General features: G+C 38.5%; 1 protein-coding gene across 20 annotated transcripts in view; it reads right to left on the reverse strand.

Moving 5' to 3' along the window:
- SNAP91 (synaptosome associated protein 91) overlaps positions 1-18,964 on the reverse strand; it is a 146,068-nt gene that overhangs the window by 32,246 nt on the left and 94,858 nt on the right. For 7 of the 20 annotated variants that reach the window (XM_045057791.1, XM_045057788.1, XM_045057789.1 and 4 more), the window contains 8 exons: positions 13,118-13,132; positions 12,805-12,972; positions 6,450-6,557; positions 5,554-5,817; positions 5,240-5,317; positions 4,994-5,065; positions 4,476-4,559; positions 3,062-3,145 (listed from right to left, as the gene is read on the reverse strand). The exons of 1 other annotated variant lie outside the window; for it this stretch is intronic. In XM_045057791.1, coding sequence (XP_044913726.1) covers positions 3,062-3,145; positions 4,476-4,559; positions 4,994-5,065; positions 5,240-5,317; positions 5,554-5,817; positions 6,450-6,557; positions 12,805-12,972; positions 13,118-13,132 — 873 coding nt within the window. The remainder of the gene's footprint in view (positions 1-3,061; positions 3,146-4,475; positions 4,560-4,993; positions 5,066-5,239; positions 5,318-5,553; positions 5,818-6,449; positions 6,558-12,804; positions 12,973-13,117; positions 13,133-18,964) is intronic. 12 more of the 20 variants (XM_045057804.1, XM_045057795.1, XM_045057796.1 and 9 more) reach the window with 8 other exon arrangements.

Genomic DNA, 18,964 nt, shown 5'->3' on the forward strand with positions numbered 1-18,964 from the left:
TCTAGAGAAATTAGAATTTAAAAGTCTCTTATATCAGGATATAAGGTAAAAGAATAGTTGACTTCAGGCCAAGTAAATCAGACCCAGATACGTACAGATTAAATTATAAGAATTGTCTGTAGAACAAGCTAGACATTAAAACCCATTTACACCTACTTACACTAAAAATTCATTTATTTAAATAAAAAAATAGAGAAAGGAAAAAATGTGCACAAAATACGTTTCCCATCACTGAAGAGGTCACAAGATGATGCACTGGAAAAAATGGGAAGTGTACAGTCAATAAAACCTATGTAAATGACACTGTCACTTTCATCACCAATTTTCTCCCTTTCTATCTCATTTTACTAAGATTTCAGGATGGATGACACAATCGAGCAATTCAAGCTTGCTTCTGGTGAGTTCTAACTTGCACTTTGTGTGTACTTCCTTGTTCGACCTCCTTGGATACGAAGCTGTGCAGGCTCAGGTACCCGACGCTGCACTTGGCAGTGGGTGACAAAACTACTCCTGCTTGTTCCACGTGTGTTTTAGACCCTATCTCACCCCCAGGATCACATCTCTTGGCTCTGCCACTGACTTCTAACTTGGAACTGGAAGGGAACATTGTGTTTTAAAGACTTCTGAGAATTCTGCAAAAAGCCAGAACATTTGATTTCACATGCCATAACTTTAATTATAACTGCAAACCTTAATTATAACTGCAAAGCAAAAGGCTTATAATCAGTAATCTTTTATTTATTTATTAACAGTGTTTTTATGTTTATTTTTAAGAGAGAGACAGAGTGTGAGTGGGGGAGGGGGAGAGAGAGGCAGACACAGAATCTGAAGTAGGCTGAAGGCTCTGAGCTATCAGCACAGAGCCCGATGTAGGGCTTGAACCCACAAACTGCAGGATCATGGGCTGAGCTGAAGTTGGATGCCCAGCTGACTGAGCCACCCAGGTGCTCCAGTAATCTCCTTTGAAAATTGACAAGGTCATTTCCCCCAAATAACCACTGAAAACTATGCTATTTCTGTGGCCTATTAAAATAAAACCTGTTGCTGAACTTTGAAAACCCGAATTAAGGTTATTGGTTTTGTAAGAGCTTAAAAGCTTCTGTGACCCATTTGAAGCTGCTATGAAGAACACCCAGGCCAGGAGGAAACCCAGGTGAGCCAGTATTTTTTCCCCAGGTAACCAGCTGTGATGTGTGTTAAGTGCACTGCCTCTTATCATATTTGTAGGTTCCAAAGTGCACAGCAACATTACGGTGGAACACTGGTTCTTCACCATTCACAAAATACCAGCTGGTGGTCACTAATATGAAGTGGATTCAGCAAACAAGAGTGTCATATTTAACCAGGGTAGTCTGGAGAGGGTGGGAAAGACACAAAAGAACTGCTACTGCCCCTGGGAAAGTTTGTTAAATAACCAGTCTGAAAGACTGATGGAAGGAAAGCGTCAACAGCTAGGCTGTGATTATCCTTCCGGGCCTCTCGAGAAAAGATCTGACCTCCATGATCTCACCGTCGTGGGATGGAGCCTCACGTTGGGCTCTGTACTGACAGTGCGGAGCCTGCTTGGGATTCTCTCTCTGCCCCTCCCCTGCTTTTTCTCTCTCTGTCTCAAAATAAATAAATAAACATTAAAAAAAAATTACCGAAAAATGACTTGACTTCATATCAAACTTCCTACAATTCTAAAAGGTGATGAGGGTCCTTTAATGAAGTCACTACTCATTACTAACCCAAGAATGAATGTTTTATGCCTGCTACACCTGTACAGGATTGTTCATTACATGAAAAAATAAGACCTAGTCACTGTTTCAGGTGCAACATGACTAGCAGGGAATTTAAGCTGAGAGACTCTGAACGTGGCAACGTCCCTGTGCTGATGTGACCCACACACACATCAATCCCTTGCCAACCATATGGCCAAAATGCATTCCTTGTGGTAACTGAGGAGGAACATTGGAAGCTGGATCTGAGTGTCTGAGGCCTCTATGATGCTACTGCTGCACTTTGTGTTATGTAACCTTCTAAGTGAAGTCAGAATGAGGTAAACCAGCAGTGTCTTTTGAGTTTGACTGATAACCTGAGCCTCAAACTTACTATTGTGGTCTTGCAAATGGCAAATGCTTTGCCTGTAAAAATAGCAATTTCTAGGTCTGGCTAACATGAAGCATACTTTTCCCTGCCTCCAAGGAAGGCTGACAGTTAGCTTTTACTATCTTTGAGTCTTTGAAATCTTCCCTGCTATTCCATCTTTCCCATCCTGGCAATAAGCAATAATCCTAGACATCTTGTGTCAGTCTACGCCACACTATGGCCCTGTTGAACTGAGAGCTCTCCAGAAGTTTTCAGATTAAAAAACAAACAAACAAACAAACAGCTAGTTAAAAAAAGTGGCATAGGTAGTAACAGTTTCAACCCTGGTGGAAATCTGTAACACTTTATCCTGGAGTTACAGAATCAGTTGACAAACATAATGGTATCTTTCCACACAAATTTCTTAAAAAAAAAAAAAAAATGGGCACAGGCAATACAAGATAAAATTTGCTACATAAGCATATTACCTCTTTTGTAAACAAAAAGAAATGTGATGACTGAAAGTAAGGCATTTGGCGCGCCTGGGTGGCTCAGTCAGTTGAGCGTCTGACTTTAGCTCAGGCCATGATCTCACTGTGAGTTTGAGTCCTGCCTCAGGCTCTATCTGTGCTGACAGGTCGGAACCTGGAGCCTGCTTCGGATTTTGTCTCCCTCTCTCTGCCCATCCCCCACTCACACTCTGTGTGTTTGTCTCTCTATCTCTCAAAAATAAAGTTAACATTAAAGAAAGTAAGGCATTTAAGAGCATCCAAGGAGACACAGGGGTGACTTGTATACAACTGTGATTTTACTATTGGTATTTATACAATCTTGGGAAATAGCCTTCTATTATAAAATGTCTTGTTTTTCAGTTTTATGTCTCAAAAGGGAAGGAATACATGCATGTTGAAGTTTACATATCTGTAACTTATAAAAATATATCAAAACTTAACTTCCACAAAATACCATTTTATTTTAATGAATTAATTACCAGCTAGTAGGTCTGCCGATGCTGATGAACTAGAAGCAGCCTGAGGTGCAGGTTGGGGTTCAGAAGCACTACTTCCAAATGCATCTACCCATTATCCATTGTGCAGCAAAAAAGTAAAAGAGTGTAAACAGTAAGTACAGTAAGTAAATTAAGTGTTTATCAGAGAAATGCATAGACATGACACTTTGTGTGGTGAACCTGTCACCTTCGGATATATGAAATGACTGAGTCAACTAAATTATGTTCTGACCACGCTCTGAGTTTATTCTCTCAAAAAAGAGTCCCAGAATATTTCAGATTAATACCTCTTTGTAAGAGTAAGACAATTCTTCTTTTCCATTTAAAGAAAAAAACCTCTGGACTGAATCCTGTCATCTCTTAAAATAGGATCAAGGTGTTAAAAATTTTACCCAGAGGTAATACAATAGAACTTTCCCATCTAGAACTCCATTAAAGTTAGCAAAAAAAAAAAAAAAAAAAAAAAAAAGAACAAACTTAATTTGAGCAGCAGCAGCAGCCCAACTTGTACCTTTATACCACAGTTCAGTGTTTATTTGCCACAAGTTTTGAGCTCCTGAATGTCAGAGACTGTGACACCATTGTACCCCTCATGGCTCATACCATGATGCTTCGGCATTCAGTGGGGAAGGTACTCGGTGTGGTTTAACTTACTAAAAATGGCATTTTAGCCTGTGGCACACACATTTGTGGACATTCATGAAGAAATCACTTCAAATCTGTACTTTTCCCTGAAATTTAATGCTAAAATAAGATTTTAAATCCATCATCCAACTGAGTAGCTTAAGAGTTAATTCAGTGCATCTCCCTGCCTTCAGATAATACACAAAGTAACGGAAGAATACATTTAAATCAGTGAAACATCTTCTGGTTCTCTGGTAGGATTTAAAACATTAAGCTCAACATAAATAAACCCTACAGAATAATGTATGGCTCTCCAACTTATGTTTTCAGTTTGGACTGGTTTATTTCAGTTCCAAATTATCTAGTTAATATTTACATTGCTTTTTTTTTTTTTTTTAAGAACTTAGAAATGTTGATTTAGCCAATAGATCAGAATCACCAGTGAAGAACAGTAGAAGGAAATTCCAACCAGCTGATTCTACATTAGGAGGAACAAAAAGTTAAAAACACAAAGACTTCAAATGAAGAAACGATCGGTTTCATTAGGCCATGCATTGGAAATTATGGTGAGCTGATGAGAATGAAGATGACGATGGCAAAGAAATGGAAATGGTCTTAAAAACGTAAGCTTACACAGCTGAGAGATGGAAATAACTTCACGTAGTCAAAAGAAAAAAATTGATGGGATTTATAATGAAGCGGAAGATCTAAAAACTATTCTGAGGGGGGGGGAGGAAGACTCTTCACGTGTTGAAGGAGGAGAGATACGCACCCCCAAAAAGGTCTATCACGCCCGAAGAGTCCACCTTTGCTGGAGAGGCAGTGGTTGCAGGAGACGGTGCTGCAAATGCATCCACTGCGGTGAAGCACACAACAGGGAAAAGGGCATGTCACCCAGGGGAAAATAAAACCACGAGCCTTGACAGATGGCTTCTCGGGATTTCATGTTTAACAGCAGGCAGTAAGACTGCAGACCATTTTAACAGTTGAGAAGAAGCAAATGGATTTAAAAATACATACTTTCCAGAAGAAAATAACATTTGACTCCTGAAACTCAGAGATTTTAACATGGGGGAGGGGGGGATAAAAGCTGTGTCTTTTCACCAGCATTAGATTTGAAATCAGTAACCTCATCAGTTGGTGATGAGCCAAAATGAGATTTATTTCTTTCAGGCGAATTCTGAGTTTAAAAGAACTCAAGACGAACCTGCGTGTTTTTGTATCCGCCTCTGCACACACATAACCCCCAGCAGACATCTCAGAAGGCTTGGCCTTGGCAAAAGCACTCACCGGATAAGAGGTCAGCAGTGAGAGAACTCTCAGGCACAGGAGAGGCCCCTTGTGGTGGAGAGGAGAAAGCATCTTCCAAAAGTGAAACAAACCAAAACCAAGCAGAGGTAAGTAGAAAGCTGAAATCAAAGTTAAATATCTAACAAATGCATTATCACAGGTGAACACAGAGAGTTCAATCAAGAAAACATCTGGGAGAACTAATATATAAAAACAAAGGGAGGGGGGGTTGCTTTAGATGTTTACCTGTACCAAACAGGTCTATGCTAGGAGCAGCATCTGGCTTAGGCGCTGCAGCGACTTCAGGAGGAGACTCAAACAAATCTAAGACCAAGAACACACATGCCTTTACTCAACTCGACAAAGCAGTCCGACACAGCATCACATTTCCGGTTCTGAGTGCGCACGTGGGACAATTCCGAAATAAGCAGCAAACAGTTTCTAGAAAAGCATGTAGTTTACACGGTAGTCATGCAGTAACGGTTGTGTGTGCAGGGTATCTCAAGTTATCAGAATTCAATCCACCAGGTGAAGAGAGTTCAACAACAACAAAGAATTACCACCAAAGATATCTAGAGCAGGAGGAGCGGCGGTGGTGGCGGCGGAGGTGGTGGCGGCGGAGGCGGCGGCGGCGGTGGCGGAGGCGGTAGTGGCGGCAGCGGCAGCTGCGACAGCGGGAGCAGGAGAAGGAGCAGTGGCGGGAACCGGAGGGGCTGTGCTAGCTGTAGGGGTAACTACAGGAACACTGGTCTCAGGTGGCTTCATTGCAAAGAGGTCCAGCTCGGGCGCAGCCTCTGCGCTACCTTCGGACGGGGCAAAGGGGTCTTTTGGAAAGGAAAGTGGAGACACATACAGCATCGGTAAGGAGAGAGACAAGAGAGAGGCATCACAACTAGGGTGAGAGACACCTGACACAGATATTCACACACTAGCTAGGCACTGGGCTGCGTGGATTGCATTACTGGCACTACTAGCCTATTAGCAAGGGTCAGTGGTTTGGACGTTTCTCTAAAGAAAAAAAAAAAACTTAGTGGGTAACACAGTTAAGAAACCGGAACACTTCAAAGTACCGTTAAGATTAGCCTCCAGTCTAGGATCAGAGATTTTTCTTCAAACCCTCAAACTGGGCAATTTGGTAGCTTTGAAAACTCATTAAAACATGCCTATATATTAGAACTCAGTGTTAGAAAGAAGTACAGTATAGCGTTGGAGGACAAAAACATTAAGAGAGCATACTTGCACTGACAAAAATTGTCAATCTTGAGAAATTGTCAATTTTGATTAAGTATGCACTTGATCGTCTTAATGTTTTAAGTGCCAGCACTATCTATTCCATTGTGAATGATACTTGCTACTCGGAAGAGATTAAAAGTTAGAAAAACATGGCCACATCTAACTATGGGAGTTTCACATGAGGACAGAGAAACAACAGACTTGCTCATGACTTTCAACCCACCATTTCCTGAACATGCATCGAGCGCTGCCGCTACGGGGGTTGGGGTAGCTGGTGCGGCGGCCCCTTCGGATGCTGCAGGGGCCTCCCCAGGAGAAGCTGCAAAGGCATCTTGGGTGCAGTTTTTAAAACAACAGAAATTAAAAGGAATAAAAAGAGAAGAAAATATAGTAAAAGAACCAAGTTAAATTGCGAAAAAGGCTCCCTTATACAACATGAATTTCTTAAAATGCATTTTTACGGCCCATGCGCTGCTGGCAGTCACAAAACAATGATTCTTTGCACTCCTTCATGTTATTCACATGCAAAGGATACAGTGTTCATACTGCTGAGGCCTATTAGGATCCATCAGGCCACAGGATTCTCATTGTATAAGGGCTCTGAGAAGCATGTTTTATGTATCATTAGAAATTAATGGATGTGAAAATTAAAACACAAAAATAACTTTATTATGTAACTTAGGATCTTGTTAATCTTTCATGTCTAGGTAATACTTATTCACTATGTTACTAAGATGTCTCCGACTGGTGGTTTCTACCAAACATAGATGTTTTCCTTAATGCCCATAAAATTAAACATATGATGGAAATGTAAACAAATAATTCTAGTGAAAAAAAATATTTTATGGTGTAGTACAGGAAAAATTACACTGTTAACATGAAAAGTTTACTAAGTACTCATAAATGTTAGGTCTTTGTTATCCTTGAAAAGCATTTTCAGATACAAGCAAGGATTTAAGGAAATAGAAAACAAAACTAGGGGATGACACCATACTGCCTTTATTTCAACTTAAGTTTATTGATGTTTTCAAATATTGTATTGCTCTCATTATTTGGAAAATGATCTAGTTTCAACATACTAAAAATACGGTTTCATTTAAGACTACAAGCATATTACTATTTAGAGCAGAAAATTCATTAACAAACAGGTAGCCCCAATTTATAAATATATAAATGGCTGATGTGTACAAATGGCACCCAATGTATTTCTGCCAGTAAACCATGTTAGTTTGGTAAAAAACAAACAAAAAAACCCAGAGTTTTCAAAGAAATTCTATAATTTGAAAGTACAACAGAATGAGCCAACATAAATATGATTTGCTTAGAAGAAACTCCTTGAAAGTGGGGACCAACACCCATCTAGAATCGGCCACTTACCTGCTAGACTTCTCATCCTAAAATACTGCCTTCCACAATATCTACAGGTGTCCCCAAGAACACTGTTCCTCTGGCCATTAAAAAGAAATTGTCAGATATGCTTGTGAACTACTACACAGTATCTTCCCTTTCTTGGAGATTTACATAGTCAAGGCACTTGATTCTGAGTTTAACGGAGCATGTTCCAAACTGATCTGAGTATGAAACAGACTTTCCTGTTTTCCTTTCCTGAGGCCCAGCATTAAGTGGAACAACAAACATGAAATTAGACACTTGGGTTAAAAGTTATAAAAACACAAATATCCTTAGAAGACATAATGAGACAATCACTCACTCATATCTTACAGGTTTATTTGGTTTGCTTACTTCCCTCAGCTACACAAGGGAATATGTTTTCTGAGCAGAGGTCAGTCAGGGGAGAGGCCAAATAATACTGGAGTGTGGATAGGCCAGTCTTGCTTCCCCAGAAGCCATGCTAAGGGTGCTGTGATAGAGAGGGCTTAGAGCAATATGAAAACCTGGAGAGCTGGGGCAGAACACAAGAAAGTATAGGAGGAAGTAGGCAGGGCTGAGAGTACTTTGCCATGGGTCAGCTCAGTTTTTCTTTTTATTTCTATAAATAGAAGTGAGGCTAATAATACTAGAACTAGTAGAAACAGTGATAGCTGTCCTGAGTGAGTGTTCATGTGCCAGTCACTGTGTAAATGTTTTATGACATTATTAAATTTAATTCCTATAACTATCTCATGATGTAGATTCTATTATCTTTACTCTGTAGATAAGAGAATGGAAGCTTGGAAAGTCTGAGTGACTTGACCAAGGTCACACAGCAGGCAAATGGTAGAGTCAGCATCTGGCTATAAAATGACAGAGGCTTTGTGTTAACCACTATGCCGCACTGTTACGAACCATGCCACATTCTACTATTTCGTGTTTGTCCGATGGAATAAACACCAGTTATGTCAGTGTTGGGGACGGGGGTCAAATAAATATCTACGGGCTTCCCTCTGCAGTTACCACTTACGTGTAAGCAGGTGAAACACATATTTGTAACCATGTCCTCAAAAGAGGTTTTTCCTCCCTGCCAGCAAGATGTGTATCTCCTTTAAATGCTTCTCCTGTTACTGAAAATTAAAGATTATAAACTCATCTATTCTCATCAGAGGTTCTCTTAAAGATAGGAACCCAGCTGCCCCAGGTTCCGTTGGTTGTCTTCCCAGGCCAGAAGGCAGAGATGTGCACGAGTAAGACTGCAGCCCCAGCCACTGCCTGAGTTAACACCAGCCCCAGCCCCACTGTAGCCAGGAAGGAGACCGTGAATGAGAACTGTCCAGCAGAGCTCAGTTGGCCCTCAAGCTGTGAGAGGTAATAGCATTTTTTGTTGTTGTTGTAAACAAATTAAACTTGTTTTACTACCTAGTTTTCTTTCATTATCAAAGGCAGTATTAACCTTCCAGTTTTGAAAACTCAAGCTCTTTCTAATCAAGTTCTCTTTCCCTTGTTACCCATTTGCAGTTCATTTTTACATACTGGCTATTTTCAACCCGTGCTATTTCCTGGAAATGCATGTTCCTGCTGTTCTATAATTATGGACCCAGTCCAGGCCTTCCCCAGCAAAACAGTCTCCCAGCCACTGCTACGGACCAGTCTTTTTTTTTCCCCTCTAGCAATCTAGGAAGAATTTTCTCTCAAACTTTTTATCATGTGACTACCTTTCTAAAAATTTCCTATAGCTATCATTTTCCCAGCTTGAATTCTCCCCATCTTCTCCAGTCCCATGAGCCATCTTTAAATCGCTTACTTGGACAGGGGTTTTAATCACTGTCAACAACCTGAAAGTCACCATTCCAGTCTTCCCCAAAGGTCCCAGGTTATGACTCTTACACAAAATCTAGATTCAAGTGCTTATATTTAAGTACTTAGTACTTAGTTTGTTAACCAACTTGCACAAATGAGAGCAGGCTTGTGAGGGAAGTTCTCTGGTTTTCCAGACACTTGGTTTCATGCTCACAGACTACATGCTCCTGAAAGCTTGCTCCCAAACTGACACAGGTGACTGAAAGTGTACCCTGGTGACTGTGTAGAGGAATTAGTATCAATTAGCATTTGAGTGCTCAGGAAAAAAAAAAAAAAACCCTGTGTTGTCACAAACAATATGCTGCTGTTGGCAAAGTATCCATAAGTGAAAAATAGAATATTTTAGAGAACTCTGTCTTTTATTTTTATCAACATCTGTAAATTTTACTAATTTTTAAAAGTACAATACTATCTTGTAGTCTTGTTCTGTATGATCACAGAAAGCATTTTTTCCCCCTTAAAAGTTCACTTTAAAAAATAAAGTGTGGGGCGCTTGGTGGCTCAGTCGATTAAGCATCTGACTTCAGTTCAGGTCATGATCTCACAGTGAGTTCGAGCCCTGCGTGAGGCTCCGTGTTGACAGCTCAGAGCCTGGAGCCTGTTTCAGATTCTGTGTCTCTCTCTCTCTCTCTGCCCCTGCCCCACTCACACTCTGTTTCTGTCTCTCAAAGATGAATAAATGTTAAAAAATTAAAAAAAAAAATAAAGTGTTTAGTAAATATAATTTTCTGAAAATGTTTTTAATGACTTACATTGAAATAACTAAAATGTTATGTGGGGTATCAATGTGAATATTTAAAAATATCAGACATTTTCCATTTTTCAAATTTATTATGAGTGCATAGAAATATCAATGTTTTAATATTTAATATTCATGAAATTAAACAATTAACTACTTCCCAGAAATAAATCTCTTTAACTTATTTCTAAAGACATCTACTTAATACTGGGGCACCTGGGTGGCTCAGTTGGTTGAGTGCCCGACTTTGTCTCGGGTCATGATCTCCCGGTTCGTGAGTTCGAGCCCCATGTCAGACTCTGTGCTGACAAGCTCGGAGCCTGGAGCCTGCTTCAGATTCTATGTCTCCCTCTCTCCCTGCCTCTAACCCACTCACATTCTGTCTCTGTCTCTCTCCAAAATAAATAAACATTAAAAAACTTAATAAAAAAAAAGACATCTACTTAATACTGCTGTATGAGCTAGATAAAACCTCAAAAGTGCATGTTTTAAAATCATGTAAACAAAATATCTGGTGCCCTTATTGTATTTAAGAGTTCTACCACTTGCCCATTTTAGTGACACAAAATAAGAAAAAAAGTGGCCACACAACATGGCCCATCTCTAGATGATTCGTTATAAATCAATAAAGAACATGAAAGAAATTAGGGAATATCACTGAAAACTGTGCAACTGTGACACCTGTAGACTCCTGGCCATAAAGGTAGAGATTTTACAGCTAAGAGGTCAGGAGATAGTTTATGGAGCTATCCAGATCAGTAAAAATAATTATGATGAGATTTACAGATGTACTCACTTTACCTACAGCCAGATGACTAGAAAGGATATTGGGAAAATCACAAGGAGAGCCCCATTCTTTGGGATTAAGTTACATGACTTTCTGCAGTATTAGTCTTTTAAACTGGTATTTCAGGATAGAAAGAACCATGAAAATATTTACAAATATACAGGTCTTTCTGATTGACGAATGTAGAAAAATCAGCCATAAATGATCAACACAAACAGCATAATGGCACAAAGACTATTTCAAGGAACTATCAGGCTTTACTATTCTAGAGAGCCACGGAGGAAGCAAGATGGAGTTGACTGTTTTCTTAAAGGCACTTAAGTTCCTTACAATTGGATTGAAAAATAAAAATCTAAACAGCTAAAGGTGTAGAAATATTTAAGCAAAAAACAGTTATCTGTCCTGTTCATATGTTCCTTGAAGTGTTTCTGAAAAGATGAGCGTACGAGAAACCACCCGTACCCAATACTAATAATGGGGAGGGGGGAAGGGGGTGTGTGAAGAAGTTCGTTTTACAAATTTAAGCTGAAAATTTAATTTTTGGTCTCAAAGTTATAGAGGCATAACTGAAAAACTAACTTTCACTAGTGGTTGACTACTTTCAATAAAATATGCAAGAGCCTGCAAACCCCCTTTCCCCACTTTAAAAAAAGGTTTCTCCTGCAACAGGAACGGCCGCGCTGCAAGCAGCGGCAACTTCCTTGTGTGAAACAATGGCAACGGTGCTGTGTCCACCGAAGCGCTCCTGTCCGAGACAGTGCTGGCAAGCCTCAGAGACTGGGGCATGGCGGGTGGCACAGCGGGACGGGCCAGTAAGTGTATGTTCCCAGGGGAATGTATTAACTCCACGAGAGCCTGCCAAATCTGTCCCGCTGTCCGCATCACTTGCTTCCTCCAATTTCTTTGCCATATTCTCAAAATGCCCCGGGAAAGATGTTATACGGTAACAAAGAAACACAAAACTATGATGAATATAACACTATTCGATGCATGTATTTGATATGAGCACTTCTCCAGGTGTGGACATTAGCACCGCTCAGATGGGAATATGTAAACACACTAGCTTCGGTCGGTTCATAAGGTCCAGGCATATTATACCGCCAGAGTCTAGGATACCTGACGCAAGCTCACAGCTGTGAGTCAACTCTGTCAGAATTTACATTTGAACATAAAGTGTATTTTCAGATGATCATTTCAAAGTCTAACCTAAACCTGTTTTCAATCAGCATGTGAGCGTTGTATCAAATGATCTCTCAAAGTTCCAAGGCCAAAGATGATCCAACTCTTTGCTTGTACAGAACAAGCTTACAGTTACAAAATGGGCGTATCCCCAAACTTTCTTCAGAGACCTCCAAATCTGAACTACTCTTGGATGACTTTTTTTCCAAATCTTAAAATATAACTTAAGCCAGAACTTCCCCTTCCATATTCTGCAAATATGATTCGTTCAGCTAGTTTGAAGGTGGTCAAGAAGCCAAACCTAAATGTGATAGAGAGGCCTGGCACCACTCTCACATAGATGCTGCAGGGCAGGGACATACATGGGACAAGGGTTCTAACAGCAATTTAAATCCCGACGTTTAAAAACTGGAAACATCACACTGGCCTAAAGCATTGCAATCTTTGCTCTAAAGCTACTAAAATTAAGTGAAGATGAAATTGATAAAGTTAGTGTTGATAAATATATATGAAGAAACATTTAAAAAGTAAACACTCTGACATGTTGTCCTATCACGTGAACATTTTTAAGCACCTCAACTCTAAGGCAACTCCCAAACCTGGAAGGAAAAGGACAAAACAGTGATGTGACTGACTAACCTCCAAAGAGGTCCACATCAGCAGTGACAGCGGTGACAGTTGTAGTAGTTGAGGCAGAGGCTGAAGCAGTTGCAATTTCAGCGGTTGTGGTAGGAGGGGCAGGCTCTGGTGCAAATGGGTCTGAAATTTGTGCTTCAGAGGGAACAGAGGAAATTGCAGCCAGAGAATCTGTGTTGTACCACAGACAAAGAACAAACAGGAGGGAAGAGGAAAGGACAAAAGATGTACCAGGCTCCAAATCATCAAATTAAGGAAGTGATGAAGAGACAGAAGTCTCTTTTAAAACAGAAGTTTAAAATAAAGCTTTACTCACCCTCTCCCAAAAGGTCTATCGATGTCCATTATGTGTCAGCGTATGAAGAAATAAGAGAGAGCTGAAACACGCAAGCACACCAACGTCCGAGCAGGGCGAGGTACTAACTGAAGATGTTTTAGCTTTATGCGCCTTTCTGAACCATTTGTAATTAAAAAATAATGTATCATCTGTTATTATCATGGAATGTTTGAGCAGGAAGGGGCCGTAGGGATCCTCTAGACCATGCTTTCGATTTTATAGGTGGGAACACAGAGAGCAAGGTCAAGACACTTACCTGAAGTCAGCACTAAACAACTTTGACAAACTCAATTTATTGTCAGATTTATCATTTCATCTGCTTTGACTGATTTACTATAGGATAAATATCAATTCTGAAGAAACTGTAGTTGATCGAACTTTATTAATCCTCTGTATCTGATGTGTCACTTCAGTCCAGAATACCACAGAATAAAGAGAGACTTTATGATAGCTATAGTCTGACTGAAGAACATACCACACGTAGTCAAAGAACTGAATGCAAGTTTAGGAGTTAGGGGGAAAAAACCCTCAAACTACATGATTTTTTTCTTCATAACTTTCACACTCTCAGAGGTTTTTCAATTCAATATATAATCTTTCCATTTATAGACATTATGTGACAACATATAAGAATTATTATTTAAAACAGATTTTTTTGAGAGAGAGAGTGTGTGTATACATGTGAGTGGGAGAGGGGCAGGGAGAGAGAGAATCCCAAGAAGGCTCCACAGACATCAGCGTAGAGCCTGACACAGGGCTCGATCTCGCAAGATCATGAGATCATGAACTTAGTGGAAATCAAGAGTCAGACACTAACCAACCAAGCCACAAAGGCGCCCCGAGAATTATTTTTAAGATGAATGTGAGAGATTGTGTAGTATTAACACTTTTCAGCCCTTCTGAGGTCTGCACTCCTTTCAGAGGTACATACTTTCTTAGTGTTCAATAGTGAGATTACAGTTGGGATCCAAATAAAAAGCCTGGGAGGGGTAATTCTTAACTATACTATGACTTTAGGTTAAACATTTAGTGTCCAATGGTATGCGCATACTCCCAGTCATGTGATAAGCCTCAGGGCTCATATTTGAATTCATGAATGTTACTGGAAATTTATTTTAATCATGAAGACATTTTATCAGAAGTCATTAGTGAGCTATTTTTTAAGAGGCTTAAAAACATTATGAGAACTCAATAAACTAAAAGTTCTAGGAGACATTTTAAAAAACTGAGAAACATAAATTTGACATTAAAAATTATCACATTCATTTAGGGCGCCTGGGTGGCTTAGTCGGTTAAGTGTCCGACTTCAGGTCAGGTCATGATCTCATGGCCCATGGGTTCAAGCCCCGTGTCAGGCTCTGTGCTGACAGCTCAGAGCCTGGAGCCTGCTTCAGATTCTGTGTCTCCTTCCCTCTCTGCCCCTCCCCCACTTCTGCTCTGTCTCTTTCTCTCAAAATATTAAATTAAAACATTAAATTTTTTTTCAATAAAAAATGATCACATTCATTTAACTATGCAATTTCAAACCCAATAAATATTAGATAAAGCACTCTACAGATACACTAAGGTAATCAAGGCTCCACCTAACCAAATCTTATACATTTCATTACATTAGAAAATGATGACATACAGGGTACATCACATTAGAAACAGTTTTTTAATTTTAGAATGTATGCATAATGAACACCAAGCAAAGAGGAGCTATACTGATTTGGGGCTGTTAGATGATCAGGTCCCAAATCCTGAGAAAAAGAAGGTCCTTCCAATAATTCCTTAAACCAGTAGAATCAGGCCCAATACAACTGTTACTCAATAGTCATACACCCTAAAATTTTAATTGGAAACCAAAGTGGGTCATCAGAAGCCAGAAAGACTTGGTTCTCTATTCTCCTGGCATTGGTGGGACTCTCTCTAGCCTTGTTTTATCAATGGCTATTTCAAGATGCAATCTGACTTAGAAGGGCTAAGAGCCATGTGATGTTAAGTTCCCAGACCTGCGATTGTCTATGACAGGGAATGGGCAATTTATTTTGTACATTTGGTAAGTGATAAAGGAGAAGACTATCTATGTGTACTAGAAGGAGAGAAATAGAAATATTTTTCAAAAGTATGAAAGATTAAGGAGCACCTGAGTAGCTCAGTCAGTTAAACGTCCGACTCTTGATTTCAGCTCAAGTCACGATCTCACAGTTTGTGGGTTCAAGCCCCTGTGTTGTGCTCCTTGCTGGTGGGTACAAAGCCTGCTTGGGATTCTCTCCTTCCTCTCTCTCTGCCCCCTCCCCTGTTTGTGTGCATGCGCTCTCATTCTCTCTCTCTCTCTCTCAAAAAAAAAAAAAACAAAAAAAAAACCCAAAAAACAAAAACAACCTTAAAAAAATTATAAAAGATTAAAACACTAGTTCCTTGCTTGTGACTACTGTTTTTTTTCAGATGGAGGGCTATAAGACTGCTTGCAATATGATTAAAGATAGAGAGTAAAATTTCCTAGGAAAATTTATGATGATTAAACATACTGGGGCATTACTGATGCTGAAAACTTTTGCCACAGGTTTTAGTCTCTAAAATCTGAATTTTCTGGAGGAAATATAATTTATGTTACTTATTTCTTGCTTTATGCAAAATTTTCCCTACTATAAAAGAAAGCCCTACTTTAGGATGATGGGAATAGTTATTATTCTCAAAGCTACCATTTTTTATAAAGGATTAAACTATACAAACCCTTGCCCCCAAACCCACAGCAGCAGAGTTCAATTCACTGCAAGAACTACATAATCAGACATATTTTTTTGAACTAAGAAAATTACTAGAAAATATTCACTGTAATTGAGGAAACAGAACTATAACCGAATTAACAAGGAAATCTGTATTTTGCAGTGATATGCAGCTAAACTTCTTAGGTTACTGTAAAAGATTAAATGCATTAATATATTTAAAGTGCTCACCCATGCCTGGAGTGTATCAAATGCTTGTTAATGATAACAATAGCAATAGCTAATATTTAAGTCAAATTGTAATTTTCATTACAGAAATATGAATTTCAAAGCTTCTATAAATCTTTCTGTGCGTGTGTGTGTGTGTGTGTGTGTGTACAAGGCATGTTTCCTAAACAGCCCATAGATATGCCTCTCAGATTTAATTAGCAAGTAAATGGCAATATAGGTCACCAAAATTGCTTATACTATGGCTAATATTCCCCATGAAAACTATTAAAGTCATATTACTGCATAATAATGATGAGCCTTCAAATGCACGTTGGTAATTAATTTCTATTAGGTTTCTTAATTCTAATAAAACCCTAGTAGTAATTCTGTATTTCTCAAAAAGTTAGAAATTTCACTTCAAACATTTATAATAAGTAATGATCTGTTTCCCACTTCTAAGACACACAGAAATACAACATACATATTCACTTGTTTGTGCTGAGAGATGAATTTACTATGAAGAGAAAAACACTCTCCTTATTACAGGGCCAGAGGCAGGGATTACAAAAAGCTCTATCTTCTTTCAGTCAAAAATGCTCACTATTGGTCAACAGATGCAAATCTTGTATGCATTATTTAACTTAGGTTTACTAAAATATGAATTTGCTAAAATTTGGTTGTCTCTTACACCAACAGAAAAAAATACCCTCATTACAAGATATCCCTTAAAATGCCAATATTTATCAGTATGTATAACCTCCAAGAGAAATTCTTAAACATCTGAAGTGGCCATGGATGCTGGAAAGTGAATCCTCTTACTAGCATTATGGTCAGATAAAAATATCCAAATAGGTCTAAAAGAGTTTTAGAGTTTGTATTTTACTGTCTGGTTATACAAAATTAAAATGTGCTTTAATAATAGAAGTGACCTGATTTCATCGAACAAGACTGAGAAAGTGATTTTATTTATTTATTTTTGCTTAGTCAAATGAGCCAAAATATATTTGTTACAATTTAGCATCATGTTCTACTACCCTGGCATATCTGTAGGATAAATGCAAACTGAACATGACTAATATTACTCCATTTCATATTATGCAAGTTTACTTCAGTGTCTTAAGACTTATAATTTTTACTATTTTGCTTGGGAATTAGAGAATTTATTAGTATTTTTCTCTCTAGCTGATTCTTCTACTGCTATGAAATACTGTAGTCATAGACATTTTCTTGAGACAGAAGACTAATGATGTCTAATTATCAAAAAGTGACCATCAGGTCCTAAGCCAAGGTTCTATTAGCCTGGAGGGTGCTTTGTACTATATAAAAAGTGTTCCGTCTGCGCCAGCAGATAAGGAAAAGAAAAGCACCCCTTTTTCAAGGATGAAAAGGGTCACAGCTTGAATAGCAGACAGTGGGCTGGATTTTAGCCCCTCTCTTTCTGCCTTTGAGCAAGGCACAAACTGCATGTCCCTCCTGAACAGCCCTGACTAAAATCACACGATTCTGCTTTCTTCTTTATCCATTGCTATCTTAATGCTTTGGTCTTCAATGGTCACTTATTTCTAACAAGTAAAGGCTGAAATGTAGTCTCATAAAATTGGTTATTATAACCTATTCTTTACAGTATTGTGTGTCTTAGCAAAAAGTGCTTGAAGATGGAAATGAATAAAACTGTTTCAGTGCAAGTTTAAAAGATCTCATCTAGCTTTTACTTTTTACTTGGCATTCTTTTGGTGCAAAATTTAAGAAAAAGAAAAGGAAAAAGAAAGAAAGAAAGGAAGAAAGATAGAAAAAGAAAGAGAAAAGGAGAATTTCTCTTCAATTTCATGCCAAAGAATAAGGTAAAAGGAGATGGTTTATAAGGTTTCACTGGTTATTCATTAAAGTTCTAACTCGGTCACTAAGTAAATGTTTGAGAAGTTCTGAAAATTAACAGTGTGAATACATACTGATTTAAATAGTTGACAGAATTAAAGAGTTATTATATTCATATAAAACCAAAAAATTTTCGTATAACCCCACAAATTGTAATTAACACTAAGTTTTAAATTATAAAAATTCTCTAAAAGCCATTTACAAGAATTTATGACATAAAAAGTCTGATTTAAGGATATGGATTTGGAGCATTCTTAAATGAACCAGAAAACACAATTAATTGTATAAGATACTGTGGTAATGAAAATTAGTAAATTGAAAAAATCAAAAATTTCTGAAACTTGAAGCTCAGAATGAAAACATGAGAACCAGAAGAATGCCCTCATAAAATCTCAGCAAGAATATTTTCCTTTTACCAACTGAAATTTAACAAAGTTAAGTGAAGTTGAAAGAGCAATTTTATTTAAAAAAATTGATAGCTGTAGGCTTAAGAGTTGAACATTTCAAGGGCACCTGGGTGGCTCAGTCGGTTAAATGTCCGACTTTGGCTCAGGTCATGATCTCACACACAGTTCATGGGTTTGAGCCCCGCATCAGGCTCTGTGATGACAGCCTGGAGCCTACTTCAGATTCTGTCTCCCTCTCTTTCTGCCCGTCCCCGTTCATTCTCATTCTCTCTCTCTCTCCCTCCCTCCTTCTAAGAAATAAACATTAAAAAAAAAAAAAAAAAGAGTTGAACATTTCAATACAGGAGGTTTAAATGTTTTCAGTGGGAAAACACCAATATTTAAAATGCTCATAATTTATAATTAGCAACTTTATTGCAGGACTGGTTATCTGTTGTTTATTCTGTTGCCAAAACAACTTGGAAATACAATCCAGAGATTATAGCATTACTCTGATGTCATACTGACACATTGTTTAGCAAGCTCACCCAAGGATTATTTAATTATCTAGGGGAAGGTAACTTCATTTGGCTTTGCAATTTAAATGTTAATTAAGGATTCTGACTCTAAAATGATATATTAAA

Source organism: Felis catus, chromosome B2, assembly GCF_018350175.1.
Source record: "Felis catus isolate Fca126 chromosome B2, F.catus_Fca126_mat1.0, whole genome shotgun sequence".
In the NCBI taxonomy this organism is placed as follows: Eukaryota; Metazoa; Chordata; class Mammalia; order Carnivora; family Felidae; genus Felis; species Felis catus.